Genomic DNA, 16,988 nt, shown 5'->3' on the forward strand with positions numbered 1-16,988 from the left:
TATGCTATACATGTTACATGAGGTGCAAGTGCCAATAAGAGTAGGAGAAGACATGACTTACCGTGTTTATTGACTGGCGCGAGCAAATTAAATAAATAAAGAGCGCACGGATGGCACGCTAACAGGCTAGCGAAATACTAGCGTTTTGTGCTAGCAATGAATATGTGATGTTGAGTAAGTTCTATTTAGCTTAAACAACGATGAATGTAAAAAGAGATTCAAAACAGAAATATATACGAGGCTTACAGACGCAAACCAACTCAGCAACTCAGCAGTATCAGCAGGGCAGACAGGAGCAATCGATCAACCAATCGATCAAAATTATGTGTGACTCACAAAGTTTTGTTACTCAGTCATTTGGAAAACCTGGGTCTCAAAATCTACTAAAATCAAAATTGACTACTTAGATAGGGTTTTCATTAACATTTTAAGTATTAAATTTTAAACAGACAAACAAAGCCCAACTCTTATAATAGAGGTAAACAACATCAACTGGATAGAGCCAAAGACTGGACTAAAAAGGCAAAGGTCAAAATCGTCTCGGTTACTAACGTAACCTCGGTTCCCTGAGATGAGGGAACGAGTGTTGTGTAAGCTGGCTTACGCATCGGGAAAACCCCTTTTCTCGAGAAGATTGAAGCCAAAAATTATCCTTTCATTTTTCGCGCCCTCCAAGGGTAACAGCCCGCCAAAATGGCCGTGGCTTCAAGTTGCCGTGCCGCCCATATATGCCTTGTATTCATCGACTGAAGCGATACAAAAACGGAGCACAAGCACGGCAAGGTTACGCAACACTCGTTCCCTCATCTCAGGAAACCGAGGTTACGTTTGTAACCGAGACGTTCCCTTTCGATAGTACTCTCGTGTTCTGTAAGCTGGCTTGCGCATTGGGAACCCCGTGTAAAACGCTGTGCGTGCTCACGAAGACTCCCTCAGTCAACGTCCCAGGGCAAGTGCCCGGGGCTCATAAGACAAGTAACTAATGTTCAGGCCAACAAAGGGCCTAAACAGGGAGTATGTAAGTGTGGGGCCGAATGAAATTGGACCCGAAGTGTTACATGAATGAAAAAATGCTTGATACATTATAGCACAGTTATGCCAGACCTAAATCGGGCAGTATAATTGCTGTAACGCGGCTAGACTGCTAGCAGGAACTTCTAGGGCAGGGGTCACCAAACTCGGTCCTGGAGGGCCACAGTCCTGCAGAGTTTAGCTCCAACCAGGTCCAACAAACCTGCCTGAAAGTTTTTAGTCTGCCTAGTGAGACCTTGATTAGCTGGTTCAGGTGTGTTTAATGGGATTGGAGCTAAACTCTGCAGGACAGCGGCCCTCTAGGACTGAGTTTGGTGACCCCTGTTCTAGGGTATAAAACCTGATAAATGTAGACGGAGAGGCCCAGCCTGCCGCCGTACAGATATCCTGAAGTGAAATCCCACCGAACCAAGTCCAGGACGAGGCCATTCCTCTAGTAGAGTGAGCTCTGACGACCCAGAGGGCAACAGAGGCCTTTGGATGCATAAGCCAATGAAATAGCATCGACTATCCAACGTGAAAGGCTCTGCTTAGTGGTAGCCAGCCATTTAGTGCGGCCACCAAAGGATACAAAGAGCTGCTCTGTTTGTCTGAACACGGCAGAGCGCTCCACATAAATCCTCAGGGCCCTGACAGGACAGAGAAAATTCACGTCTCTCTCACAATCAGATATAGGGAGAGCAGACAGGGAAATGACTTGCGCTCTGAATGGAGTGGCAAGTATCTTGGGAACATAACCCGAACTCAAGACAGGTAGCGCTCATGGAGAGCGCGTGCAGGTCACCCACACGCTTGACTGAGGCAAGGGCCACCAGGAAGACGGTTTTGAGTGAGAGATATTTCAATTCTATCGACTGCATTGGTTCAAATGGGTCGCCTTTCTTTTTTTTTTTTTTGAATACTTTATTTTCAGTTTTTCAGTTTACAAAAACAACAAAAGAAGAACAAGCAGAGAAAAAAAAGAAAAAATATTATTACCCCCCTCCCCTCCCCAAAAGGGTGCTCCAGTGCTCTACATTAGGCATGTAATTTAACAATGTCTTTGAGGTCAGTCACATTCCAATATCACATTATCCACATGATCTAGATAGGGTTGCCAGACTTTAATGAAGGTATTGTATCCCTTTCTAAGGATATATGTTATTTTTTCTAAAGGCACACATCCATTCAATTCTAAATACCACTTAGTTATAGATAAGGGGGAATCAGACTTCCATGAGACAGCAATGCATTTTCTAGCCACTGCCAGAGCTATCTCCAGAAATTTTTTCTGAGACCTGCTTAATATTTTATAAATTTTCATGAAGTTCCCCAGCAAACAAATCTCTGGGTCAACCGGTAATGGAATTTGTATAATCTTCGTCAAGACACTACAAAGGTCAATCCAGAAATCTCGTACTTTTACACACGACCAAGTACAATGTAGGAAGGAGCCCACCTCTATTGTACAGCGGAAACATGTATCAGATAACTCAGGATTGACTTGTGAATCTTCTCCGGAGTTAAATACAACTGATGGAGGAAATTATAGTGGGTAAGTCTATACCGTGCATTAATAGTGGCAGATAAACTGTCTTTACACAACCCTGACCAAAGCTGGTCTTCAATTGTGGTATTTAAGTCTGATTCCCACTTCCCTTTAGACTTATACAAATCAGGTTTAGGACATTCAGATATCAACAATGAGTACACTTTAGAAATAAGCTTACATTGTCCACTTTCTTGCATCAATTTTTCCATTTCCGTGAGTTTGGGCAGAGTCATGCTGCTGTTTAAAGTGCTCCTCAAATAGGATCGCAATTGAAGGTAACAAAAGAAAGTATTGCTGGGCAGGTTATATTTTCTCCTCAATCGTTCAAAGGACATGAAAAGTCCATCCTCATAACAATCCTCCAAAGTATGAATTCCACTGCGATGCCATGCCTCCAGAATCTTGTTATTTACAGTCATCGGGATAAGCTCATTTTGTTTTAAAGGTGACTTTGGCGACAGTTTTATTTCCTTTCCGATGGTCTTATGTACATCATACCAAATTTTAATAAGGTGTAACAGAATTGGGTTATCAGTTTTCCTTGATAAAATTCGGTAGTTATATTTGTACACAAATTCACTAAAAGAGTTATCTTTCAAGGAGTGAAATGCAATACAAACCCAGGATGGAATTGTATCTTTCTCAGACATAGACCAAAGAAATCTCATTTGGGCAGCAAAATAATATTTCCTAAAATTGGGAAATTGTAGTCCCCCTGACTGATAGTTCCATGATAATTTCTCCAAAGATATCCTTGGTACCTTGTTGTTCCAAATGAATTCTCTTACATTTTTATTAAGAGTTTTGAAAAAGCTTTGGGGCAATGGAATAGGCAATGATTGAAAAAGAAACTGCAATCTTGGTAGGATGTTCATTTTAATGCAATTAATTCTCCCCACCAAAGTGATGGGGAGACTAATCCATCTGCGCAGATCTTCCTCAATTTTTTTAAGTAGCGGACAATAATTCAATCTATAAAGATTTTTAAGTTATTATCCACAACTATACCGAGATATTTTATTTCAGTTGGGGCCCATTTGAATGCGGATGCACCCTGATACACATGATAATTAAATGATGTTAAGGGGATTATTTCACTTTTATCATAGTTTACTTTGTATCCTGAAACCGTACTATAAGTGTCTAACAAGTCTTGTAATCGAGTGAGAGAGTGAGAAGGGTCTGTTAAATATAAAAGAACATCATCAGCAAATAAATTAATTTTATGGGTTGTCTGTCCGACCTTGAAGCCCTTTATATCAGGGTCCCTTCTAATTGCTTCTGCCAAAGGTTCAATGGCTAAGGCAAACAAACTCGGAGACAGAGGGCATCCCTGTCTACTGGATCTATGTAGTGAAAATGGGGATGAAATTTGTCCATTAGTAGTAATCTTTGCTTTGGGGTTATAATATAGTGTTCTCACCCAGTTAATAAATGTATGTCCAAAACCAAATTGAGCTAATACCTTAAATAAGTAGGGCCATTCCAGCCTATCAAAGGCTTTTTCGGCGTCTAACGCCACAGCCACTGTGTGATCCGGCCTTGATTTTGCTAAATGAATTATATTGAAAAACCTACTCAAATTATTGGCAGATAGTCGTTTTCGGATGAAGCCGCTCTGATCTGGATTAATTATTTTTGGTAATACCAGGCTAAGCCTGTTTGCTAACACTTTAGAGATCAATTTAAAATCTGAATTCAGTAATGAAATAGGCCTGTAAGAGGCACATTTTAGTGGATCTTTATTTTTTTTTAAATATAACTGTGATTATAGCGGTCGTGGATGATTCGGGAAGCCTATGCGTCTTAGATGAAAGGTTTACTACATCCATAATCAGTGGGATGAGTAAATCTTTAAATTCCTTATAGAATTCAGGTGGGAAACCATCCTCTCCTGGAGATTTGTTAGACTGACGTGAATTAAGGGCTTTTATAATTTCTGCCTGCGTGAAGGGGAGGTCCAAATTTTTTTTATCTTCATCACCAATTTGTTTAAATTCGATTCTAGATAGAAAATTGTCTATATGGGTCAAATCTGTAGGTTGCTCAGATTTGTACAAATTTAAATAAAAGTTTTTAAATGTGTCATTAATTTCTGTTGGACTATATGAGATAGAGCCTGTTTCAGTTTGAATAGCATTAATATTTCTAGTGTTTTCCTCTGCCTTCAGCTGCCAGGATAATATTTTATGCGCCTTCTCCCCCAATTCATAATACCTCTGTCTAGTTCTTAAAATGGCTCTTTCAATTTTGTAAGTGTCTAATGTATTATATTGGAGTTTTTTCTGAACTAAGGATTGGTATGTGTCAGAAGAACCATTTCTTTTATACTCTTTTTCTAGGGATAATATTTCTTTTTCTAATTTGTCAATATCTGCTGTATATTGTTTTTTCAGGCCTTTTGTATAGGAGATTATTTGCCCTCTCAGATAGGCTTTCAGTGCATCCCATAAGATAAAGCTATTGGGAGAGGAGGCACAGTTTATTTCACAAAATAGCCTAATCTGGTCTCTTATGAATGTGCAAAAGTCAGTTCTTTGTAGGAGAGTGGGATTAAGTCGCCACCTATATGGTGTTTTAGGTTTATCTGGAAACAAGATGGACAAAGTCAGTGGTGAATGATCCGATAACGTTCTGGATAAATATTCGGAGTCTAATACTCCATGGAATAATTGGGTGGATAATAGGAATAGATCGATTCTAGTATGGGATTTATGAGGGCATGAATAAAAGGAATAATCCCGGGTCTGAGGGTGCATCCGCCTCCAAATGTCTATTAAATTTAGATCTTTCATATACGATTGAGTGGTCTTGGCTGCTTTTGAGTTTGGAATGTTCTTTGTTGATTTGTCCATTATAGGATCTAAGCAAAAGTTGAAGTCCCCCCCTATAAGTATATTTTGCTGCCCACCCGCAACCTTTAGAAACATATTTTGCATGAACACTTCATCATCATGATTTGGCGCATATAAATTTAAAAGTGACCATTGTTCTGAAAATATTCTACAATTAACAAAAACATATCGTCCTGAGGAATCAATATCAGTATCAAGTATTTCCAAAGGTGCATTTTTATTTATTAAGATGGCTACTCCTCTGGCCCTAGAGTTGAATGAAAATGACACTACCTGCCCCACCCATTCTCTCTTTAATTTTCTGTGTTCCTGCGCAGTGAGGTGAGTTTCTTGTAGGAAAACTAAATCTACTTTTAACTTTTTAAGATATGTCAAAACCCTTTTTCTTTTAATTGGTCCATTCAACCCATTAACATTAAAACTGACAAATTTTAATACTCTATCCACTAATTTCTTTCTTATTAATTAGCTTCATTCGACCTCTCACAATATTACCATAAGCAGAGTATATGTAAACCTGTAAGCAACAAATAACTGGAGCACCCAAACAAAAAAGGAAATTACCCCAAAAACCACATAAAGAACCCCCTAGTGCCATAAACAAATAAAAATAAAAATGGCACAGCTCCCTTTATCTAGAAGGTCTTGTACCCGTGAACAACTAGTCTAACTTAAATCTAGGGTCGTCTGCCCCCCAGAGGCTCTCCGTTATATAATATATAATATTATAAAAAACACTCTAACGTAGAACTGACTGTATTAAGATAACCATTCAAGCAGGTGAACAATATCGTAAAATTGTGGTATCTTACAGCTTGCGCAATGGCTGGGACCAAGAAGGTGCATTAGGTCACTTGTTTACACTTCTCAATTTTCAAGTGTTCTCTCTCACAAACGCTGCCGCTTCTCTTGGCGTTTTAAATGTTTTCTTTTTCCCATCTGACAGAGTTACCCTCAGGATAGCAGGATAAAGTAAGGCAAACTGGATACCTTTGGACTTAAGCTCTTTCTTTACCCGATCATATTCCTTTCGGCACTCAGGTCAGGAAAAAACATCACCGGCGAGTTCTCATACAATATGGGACTGTTGCTTTCCCTGGACAATTTTGCTGCCGCACGCAGTATCTTCTCCCGGTCCAGGTATTTCAGAAGGCGTATCAACACAGCCCTCGGCCTTTCCCCCGCGGATGGTCTTGGCGCGAGCGTCCGATGCGCTCGCTCTATTATCAGCGGTTCAGGAAAGTGCTCTTGACCCAATACAATCGGAAGCCAATTGGCGAAAAAAGTGACCGGGTCACTCCCCTCACAGCCTTCACGCACGTTTATTACGCGGATATTGTTGCGTCTGCTGTAGTTCTCAAGTGACTCAACTTTCTCCATCAAATATTCATTGTCCTTCGTCAACTTGATCACCCGCGAATCCAACTCAGTGACGTGATCCTCCGCTGTCCCGATGCGGCCTTCCGCTTCAGTGACGCGGGATGTCAGATTATCAAGCATAGATTTTAAACTTGATATGGATTCGTTAATCTCTGCCGTTTTGGTATCCAATTTATTGGAGAGGGCTAGGTTTCCATTTCGTATCTCTTGAAGTATAAGAGCATTGTCTCCGGTCGGCTGTGCTTGTCCGTGCGCCATTATGCTAACGTTGATGCTACTAGCTTCTTGTTGCTGGTCTTCCTTTTCACACGATGAAGTATGTACACTCATCGAGTCAGCTTTCTTATTTTTAGATCTCAGGTCCATTACGTTGCAGATAAATCAGAATAAAAGAGTAGTTTTTCTTTTTCGAAGGGCTGAGAGTGTTTTTAAGTATAAAATTTCGGAGAGCATCCAGGAGCTCCAGGAGCCTTCTAGTTCAGCTGCATCACGTGACCCCTGGGTCGCCTTTCATGGCCTCTAGGACCGTGGAAAGGTCCCAACCGGGAACCGACGGAGGTCGAGGAGGGTTTAGCCTCCTCGCTCCTCTGAGGAAACGGACGACTAGGTCATTTTTCCCCAGTGACTGACCAGACGCTGGCATTCGAAAAGCCGCTATGGCCGACACATATACTTTGAGCGTGTAGGGGGATCTACCTGCGTCCAAAAGCTCTTGGAGGAAGGAGAGTAACTCCATTACTCCACAGTTTTGTGGATCCATGTTCCGTGCTAGAGAACACTGACCATTTTAAGGCGTAAAGCCGCCTGGTAGAGGGCGCTCTAGCCTCTGTGATAGTGTTTAACACTCCCTCTGAGAGGTTAACGAGTACCCGTTGAGAGCCCATGCGTGCAGGGCCCACAGTTCGGAGTGGGGATGCCAGAACTGTGGGGTCCATCCCTTTGGGGATGCGTCCCTTTGGCCTGAGAGAGGAGGTCTTTCCTCAATGGGACCGGCCAAGGGGCTGTTCCCACTAACTGCGTCAGCTCCGGGAACCACATTTGGTTCCTCCAGAGCGGGGCGACTAGGAGTACAGCGCACCCGTTCTCCCTGATTCGTTTGATGACTTGTGGCAACAAAGAGATCGGTGGGAAAGCATATAGCGGGCGATTAGGCCAGTCGTGGGCCAACGCGTCCCTGCTCTTTGTGAAGTACGTTGGGCAATGAGTGTTGTCTTCTGAGGCGAAGAGGTCGACCTCTGCCCTGCCGAAGATGCTCCATAATAACTGAACCACCTTGGGGTGAAGGGACCATTGCCCTGGGGGAACGTTGCCCCTGGATAGCATATCTGGACCCAGGTTCAGGATGCCTGGCACATGCGCTGCTCTCAGAGAGCGCAGGTTGTGCTGAGCCCACACGAGAAGGCGTTTGGCCATGGTAAAAAGGATCCGGGATCTGATAGCACCCTGGCGGTTTATGTAGGATACCATCGACATGTTGTACGATCGGACTAAGATGTGGTGACCCCTCAAGCATGGGAGAAAAAATTCCAGAGCTAGTTCGACCGCTTTCATCTCTAGACAGTTTATATGTAGGCTCTTCTCCAGGTCTGACCATAGAACAGAGGTCTGCCTGCCCTCGTGCAGGGCCCCCCAACCGAGGTTGGATGCATCTGTCGAGACTACTTTTAGCTTTGAGACAGTTCCCATATCGACGCCCAACTGGTACCAGTCGGCTGTCTTCCAAGGTTCCAGGGCTTCAATACAGCGCTGGGTAACCTTGAGACGAAGGTGACCCGACGTCCATTCGCGTGACGGGACCCGGGACTTCAGCCAGAGCTGGAGGGGGCGCATATGAAGCCGAGGCCATGCGGCCCAGAATCCTCTGAAAACTTTTGAGAGAAGTGACTTTGCCGGCTCTGAATGACACCGCTAGGCGCTGGATAGAGAGCGCGTGCTGTGACAAAAGCCGCGCTTTCATTGACAGAGTCTATTTCTATTCCTAGAAAAGAGATTTTCTGACTGGGCAACAACAAACTCTTGTTCCAATTGATTTTGAGACCCAGGTTTTCCAAATGACTGTGTAACAAAACTTTGTGACGTATTAGTTCTGTCTCTGACTGAGCTAGAATTAGCCAGTCGTCTAAATAGTTCAGAAACTCGCATGCCCTGTTGTCTCAGGGGAGCGAGCGCGTGTCCATGCACTTCGTGAACGTACGTGGTGCTAAAGACAGGCTGAACGGTAGGACGGTGTACTGGTAAGCTCGACCCTCGAAGGCGAATCTCAAGAATGGCAAATATCTGAAAATACGCGTCCATTAGATCCACCGACATAAACCAGTCCCCCAGGCAAATTTGCGCGAGGATCTGTTTGGTCGTCATCATTTTGAACGTTCGCCTCATAAGCGCTTTGTTCAAATGTCTGAATTCTAGGATGGGTCGGAGACCGCCATCCTTCTTTGAGACGAGAAAATAACGACTGTAAAAACCCGACTCGCTCTGTGTCAGAGGGACGGTTTCTATAGCCCCTTTTCTCAGCAGTTTCGCTATTTCGGCTTTTTCACTGTCGTTTCGACCATGGCTTGAAAGCGCGGGGGTCTGCGTGCGAACTGCAGTGAGTAACCTCGCTTTATTATGTTTAACACCCATTCTGACACACCCGGGATGATTTCCCATGCTTTTGCACGTATGGCTAGGGGTAGAATGATGTCTAGGCTCGGATCGCTGTGTGTTAGGGATCCGGTAACCTGATTGACTTGTGCTTGTGATACTGTATCTACAGCGCTTATATAATGAGGTGCGTATTGAGCTATGTGTGCCTGATCTGCATATGATACACATGCCGCGAGAGCGGGGAAGTGTTTTATGAATGAAAGCCTTAAGTGTGTGTGCGACACCGACCGGGCAGTGTTTATGAGTAGGGGTGAGCACTGAATAGTGGGCACAGTTCCTACATTTAAAACCCATTCGGCGTGAGCCAGATAATAAACAGACATTTTGCTCTTTTTTATTTATTTATTTGGGTCGCCGTGAAAACTGCGTTTGTGTGCAGGCGAACATGTTGTGCAACAGGCTCGTTTGCTGCAATATAAACATCTCCAGTCACCTCTGTCGCGGAAACTGAGAGAAGTGTACTCGAGCTCTTCGACGGTGGTCCGACCTTAGCGAGACTTAACCGTCAACGTTTTCCCCTCGTGGTAAGGAGGGTTTCGGAGGCTCGGGGTCTACCTCAATCCTGGGTCTCGGTCCCCTGGGGGGAGGCGGTCTGCGACGGCTCGACGAGCGTGAGCGCTGGCGAGCTTCGATGGGCTGACGGCACTGGAAGGCTGGCAGCAGAGGCGGCAGCGCCCTTGAAGTCTGGGCAGGCGGCTGCTTCTTCGAGCGGCCTGACGCAGAACTCGAGCGCCGGGGCAGAAAGTGTCGCAAGGCCTGTGACGCTTTCTGAGCTTCGGTGAAGCGCTCCGCGAAGCCCTTGACAGACTGGCCAAACAGACCGGATGGTGAGATGGGCGAGTCCAGGAAGGAAGATCTGTAGGCATCCTTCATATCTGTGAGCGTCAGCCACAGATGGCATTCCAGAACAGTGAGAACCGCCATGTCTCTACCGATAGCCTGAGCGATGGTCTTTGTTGCTCGCAGGGCTAGGTCAGTTGCGCTGCGTAGCTCTCTGAACGCCTCAGGCTCCGGACCAGCCTCTAGACGGCTTTAGATGGGTGAGCGGCCTTAGACTGCCATCCAGCGGAGGGCGGGAAAAGGTGCGCGGACACAGCCTCTTCAATAGGGGGAAGATGCTGGTAGCCTTTTTCTAGTGCCGACGATTTCAGCCTGCCGGAAAATGGCGCCTTCCATGACTTCGTCAACTCGTCATGGAGTTCAGGAAGAAATGGGGCGGGCCTTTGCTGAGGAGCCTGGCGGTGCCCCTGCAGATACCACTCGTCGAGCCTGTTGCGTGTTGGCTCGTCGGGTGTAGACCACTCGAGGCCGAGGTCTTCAACGGCCTTCGTCAGCAGGCAGACGAGCTCAGAGTCCACGCTGGCCCTAGTTCCGCTGGTACTGGCCTGGGTTAAGGGGGCGGGGTCCGGAATGGAGCCCGACCAGTCCTTGCTTCCCAAGGCGGCGAGAGAACAGCTGTCCTCGTCGACGTCTTCACTGTCTAGTGCACCGAAAGTGATGGGAACGAAGGTGGAAACAGCCGGGCGTTGACCATCAGTGAAGACGGGTGAGGGGGATTCAGTGAGCGAGGCACGTGGGGATCCAGCCGCCGTGAGCACGCATGTCGCTGAAGCCTACGGAGCTCATCTCATCTAATCGCACTCCGGGCAGCTGCCGTTAGAGAGCACGAATAGCGCAGCTGGAACGGCGTCTGAAGGTGGCGTAGGGAGAGTCTGCGAAGCCGGCTTCTTCAGTCCTGCAGTGGCTTGTCCCGCTGAAGTGCCTGATTCAACGGCGCGAGGCTTCTTCCAGAGTCAGCGAAGAGGATACTTCGCTGAAGGAGATGAAATCAAGGCATCTATTGTGCGCCGTGGCTTTTTATAACCTGAAGCCACGCCTATTTTGGCGGGCTGTGACCCTTGGAGGGCACGAAGCGTTGCCTCCCCATAGGTTGCAGCAGTTGCCGCAGAGCAGCCAATAAGCGTGCAAGCCGTCTCGCTTAGGTCTGCTTGCTGTAGCAAGTGTGTTTTAAATTAAAGAAAAATTAAAGGATAATTTTTGGCTTCAATCTTCTGGAGAAAAGGGGTTTTCCCGATGCGTAAGCCAGCTTACGCAACACGAGAGTACTCTCGAAAGGGAACTATAAATGTGACATCATAATATATATAATAAAACATGTCTAATATTATATAATAAAGCACACAATATTTTTTTAAAAAACAGGCTATCATGGTTGAGATATCAGTTGATGGTTGTAAAATTCATGTCAAGGGAATAATTTCATGGGAATAATTTGTCTTAATTATACACTAGACAAAGAGTGATTTATCACTGATCTAGTACTATAAAGTAGTTTTCCTGGCAACAACAGACATAAAATAAAATATTTGGATGTTTATTGGTTATTCACCTGCAAGGGAGGCCAAGAATTCGAGCCCAAGAATGCGGTCTTACATTTAAAGGGACAGTAAGTAGGAATTACTCCCATCTAGTGGTGAATTTGTATTTTGCATTCAAACTTATTTTGCTCTCCAGCGCCTCGCTTTTTCAAATGCGCATTGCATCTACGGTAGGCGATATGTACCAAAAAGCTTTGACAGGATGTCTTCTAATAGCACTTCGTCGAGTTTTCCTTCAGGTGAACAGGTGTGTTATTTCAAACAAACTGCAACATGACAACAAACGAATGTTACAGTATGAATTACTGAGGGGGGTGTTTTGAAACATTGTTATTCATAAAAATAAATCATGAGAACATGAACTTCATCACTGCATTGCAGGAATTGTAAAATCTTTTTTCTTATTAACTGAAGTAGCATAACGCAATATTTTTACTCTAATAGCTTATCTTTCCCCACACATATAAACTGTGATCATGCAATAACGTTAACTTTACATCGCGATGCTGAGCTACAGTGAAATGATAGAAAATACATTATCTGTGATAGCAATTCGCCTCATTCACGCAAACTGGAGTAGAATGAGGCTCGCGTCTACCGCGCCGCGCTAAACACCGCGCCGCGCTAAACACCGCGCCGCAGGACCTCTAGACGCGCATAAACGCGTCTTTACATTGAAATCACTCGCGCCAGACGCTCAAGAGTGAGTGAGTAATCATTTTAAAATAAAATTGAATTTAATCAAACCACGGATCCGTGATAAGTTTTGTGATCCGTCTCGCCACTATGTAGTATGATCACTTTGAGGGGAGGATAAATTTTTTCCCCACCGGGGATAAAAATAATTAAGCAGATGCAGGGATACATTGACCAGAAAGGGGGAAATCCCACGCACCCCCCCCCCCCCCCCCGGCAAATCGCACCCTTCTTTATTCGTTATATTTTCTGAATTATGTTCATTGTTAGATATCATCATCAGATGATTAAACAATAGGGAAAGGGACAGAGAGGCAGCTTGGATCAGTATCTAGGCGAGGAGGTGGACGACGAGGAAGAGGAGGAGAGTGAGAGTCAGGCATACAGTTCTATGCACGTAGCAAAATATTCACAACTTGAGCTAATGGATTGTTTTTGAAAAAGGAGAGCTATATAAAATTAGCCACATTAGCGACATTAACTCTTGTTTTCTGTAATCTACGGTCACGTTTCCTTTTACGTTCTATTTTTGACTTTTTTGGCGACGATGTTTTCTTCTCCTGTGGCTTGGCATATGTATGGTTCATAATAACAATGCAATCCAGACTTTTAAACTTGCCGGTGCAGTTTCAAGCGCCTCTCACTGCTCTGCACCTGCGTTTCTGCTGGTTTCGGCTGGCTCTGAACGAAAACGCGCTGTGGAAACGCGTTGGCTTAGTACTTTTTGTCCCTCTCTGCTATTATAGTTTTGCAAGATGGCGGAACTACATGGAAGCCTCCGTGGACCTACCCGTCCCATGTATATAAAGATAATAAATTCTTCATTTATAAGGATAAGTCAGATAATTGCCCGAGGTATTTGTACACCATTGACATATTTATGAATAAAAATATTGATTTTAGATAATAAAATACCTAAAAAGTTACTTAGTGTCCCTTTAAAGCAAAGTGTGGATTTAGTTGGTTTAATTTTATGTTGTAAATGTTGTGTCTGTTCAGAATCTTGTTCTTTTGCACACTGAGAGTTTATCCATACCATGTCCCATTTGTCTTTTATTCACACTTAACTCTTCTCTCCCATTGTAATCTGTGACACCATGACCTCAAGGTTCCTGAGTAATTTTGAGACAATGCCATACATTGGTGACAAAGTGCAGTGTTTTCTTTACTCCCATCTACAAAATGTCAATTTTTTCTCTATTTTCTATTGCTTTTTGTTTTCAGTTCACAGTGTTTACCAAGTATGATCTTCATCTCTCTACAGTTTGAGGGATTGTGGTGTCACAGAGAATAATTGTGCTGCTCTGACTTCAGTTCTGAGATCAAACCCCTCACAACTGAGAGAACTGGATCTGTCTACAAGAAAACTACGAGATTCGGGTGTGAAGCTTCTCTCTGTTGTACTGGAGGATCCTGACTGTAAACTGGAAAAACTCTGGTAAGATCATCTACAGTATATCATAGTCAGACATGTTATTGCACTGGAGTGCCGCTGGCCTACGGAGTTTAGCTCAAACCCTGATAAAACTCATCTTCCTGTAACTCTGAAGACATGGATTAGCTTGTTCAGGCGTCTTTAACCCTCTGGGGTCTGAGGGTTTTTTGTGGCCCTTGAGATGTTTTGACATGCCCTGGCATTTGTGCTTATTTCAGCTACTTAGAACATACATTTTGCCAACTCATAATTATGCTGTATTCAGCACAAACTCTGCCACAATAATATGTGAGCAAAATGGAAGTTACATGTTTGCATTTTATAGAAAAAAAATATTATACGTTGTTAGTAAGTTTTGGGGAAAAAATTGTCACTGCAATGAGCCCATATAACTCATACTGAATAGTTTGGCACAAGACTTTTGAGTTACCATTCTTGTAGGCTAGAATGTTTACTTCAAAATGATGTGAAAATCATTCTGATCACTCTTTCACAAAACAACAATATAACGATTTAAACTTTTTAAGTCAGTTTTTGTGCCAGCACTGCTGTATGCGTAGGGGTGTTGATGGCCATGAATATGAATGAGGGGAGACAATAGACACTCCCCCAATGGCTAATGCCCCCATCAAGGTGCTGTGAGGCAGAGAGGAGAATCTGAGAATGAGAGGAGATTCAAAGGTTTTGTTTTTCAATCTGTTTTATTGTAATTCTTCTATGTGGAGGAACTAAATGTTGTGCCTCACAAGACCACAGTGCTACCGTACATGTATAAACATATAGTACCAGTCAAACGTTTGGACACATTACCATGTTTAATATTTTTGGAAGAAGGCTGCATTTATTTGATCAAAAATACAGAAACAACAGTAATATTGTGAAATATTATTACAATTTAAAATAATGATTTTCTATTTTAATATACTTTAAAAATATAATTTATTTCTTTGATCAAAGCTGAATTTTCAGCATCCTTACTCCAGTCTTCAGTGTCACATGATCCTTCAGAAATCATTCTAATATCATGATTTGATAATCAGGTATTATCAATGTTGGAAACCGTTGTGCTGCTTAATATTTTTTTATAACCTGTGATACTTTTTTCAGGATTCACTGATTAAAAAGAAAAGCATTTATTCAAAATAGAAATTTCCTAACAATAACTTAATGCATCCTTTCAAAAAAAGAAAGAAAGGTAGGTAGTGTATACAGTTACAAAAGATTTTAAATAAATGCTGTTCTTGAATATTTTTTTATTCATCAAAGAATCCTGAAAAAACTATCACAGGTTATAAAAAATACTAAGCAACACAACTGTTTCCAACACTGATTTTAAAAAAAAAAATCATCATACGAGAATGATTTCTGAAGGATCATGTGACACTGAAGACTGAAGTAATGATGAATCACAGAAATTAATAACATTTTAAACTATACAGTTAGGCTATTTTAAATTGTAATACTATTTCACAATATTACTGTTTTTTTCTTTATTTTCTTATCAAATAAACGCAGAGTTGATGAGCAAAAGAGACTTCTTCTAAAAACATAAAAAATGTTTGCAAACTTTTGATGGATACCTATATAAAATTCTACATATACCAATATAACCTATATATTATATATACAAGCTGGGTCACACCTATCTGTCGTGGATGGGCCAATCTGTGTTTAGAAGCGGAGGCGGGAAAGACGTCCTTTGTTCGAATCGTCCAACCCTCCTTCCCTAATTTATGGTAGTGCCAAAAATGAGCATTTATTCTCAGAAAGATGGTATTTCTGAAATAATGCGTCTTTTTGTGATTTGTCGTCGAGATTCGATGCCGTCGGGTTTTTACAATTCTACAGACACCGCAAACTATAATTTTGCTAGTCCGGAACACAGAGATATAGGATTGTTTGTAATTATGGGCATATAGAGTTTGTTTCTCACCCTGCACACCTCAGAGCTACCTCTAATATGACATGTACATACATTTAACCACAAAAAGAGATACATTTCATACATTTAAAAGGTTAAAGCAAGAGAGAGGACTCTGAACATTACCAAGATGGCGCAGATGTGTGTGGCATGCCGTCTGTCGCTCTGTTTGGTTGTGTGTTTTTATGTTTTAACCTGTTTTACCGTGCAGAAATGCTGTGCATCACTATTGACTTATAATCGAGAAACTCTTTTTAATTTGAATCTACAAATCTCATCAAATGCGCAGCCATATCAATTACAGGATGGCTGTTATCACACACCTCCACCGTTCCTATCCTCCATACCGGGTTGCCTGCATCGCTGGCCTGACTCTCTTCCAACCTGGAGGCGAAGACGGGCCGGCATCGCGGTTAAGCTGAGGCTGACGTTACTGAAGCATGGAGAACTTCCACTCACTCTGCGTCGAGCCGTTCGGAGACGCTCTTTGGATCCGCTTCGACAATGGATAATTCCCCTGGTTTCGACTGAGTCGGCTCCGCTCTTAAAGGGTTAGTTCGCCCATTTAAGACATGAGGTTGTATGCAATCATTACCAGCACTATAGTGCATACACACAGACCCACTCTGTGGTCACCTCCCTGGTCAGAGTTCTGGCCGCTGGAAGTTTTTCAAGAAAGTAGTCCTGGTTAGTTTCCGGGGCCACAAAACTGTGCGTTTTTACGTAAAAAAAAATTTTGCGCTTCAAAGCTTGATTAATTTACATCACAAAAAACACGCCGTACAAAATTCATACCTCAGTTTTAATCGGCACTATTTTCTTTCCATTTCTATCAATCCGCGCTGCTGTTGACGTCAACAGTGCGCACGTTCCGATCAGCTGTTGATAGCGCGACTCGCTGACAACAAGTCTGACTACGAAACTTCTGATGATGAGACCAATTTTAGCACTTTGTCAGACGGAACAGATGATGATGAAAGTAATTTTAGCACAACGCCAAAGGGATACCTTTATGAACCGGAGTATACCGATGCCGAACTTCACTCAATTGTGTGTGTGTGTTCAATCAAATAGTTTTCTCAGCAAATTGTACCTATATCCCTATATACTG

The 16,988-nt window shown here is 43.0% G+C and overlaps 1 protein-coding gene across 6 annotated transcripts in view; it reads left to right on the forward strand.

Annotated features, from left to right (window-relative positions):
• LOC306992602 (NACHT, LRR and PYD domains-containing protein 3-like) overlaps positions 1-16,988 on the forward strand; it is a 74,194-nt gene that overhangs the window by 19,885 nt on the left and 37,321 nt on the right. For all 6 annotated transcript variants that reach the window (XR_013796314.1, XM_079601709.1, XM_079601712.1 and 3 more), the window contains exon 6: positions 13,786-13,959. Coding sequence is in view for 5 of the 6 variants with exons in the window: in XM_079601709.1 (XP_079457835.1) it covers positions 13,786-13,959 (174 nt within the window). In the remaining variant the exon portion in view is untranslated. The remainder of the gene's footprint in view (positions 1-13,785; positions 13,960-16,988) is intronic.

Source organism: Phoxinus phoxinus (genome assembly GCF_949152265.1).
Source record: "Phoxinus phoxinus genome assembly, chromosome: 24".
Lineage (NCBI taxonomy): Eukaryota > Metazoa > Chordata > Actinopteri > Cypriniformes > Leuciscidae > Phoxinus > Phoxinus phoxinus.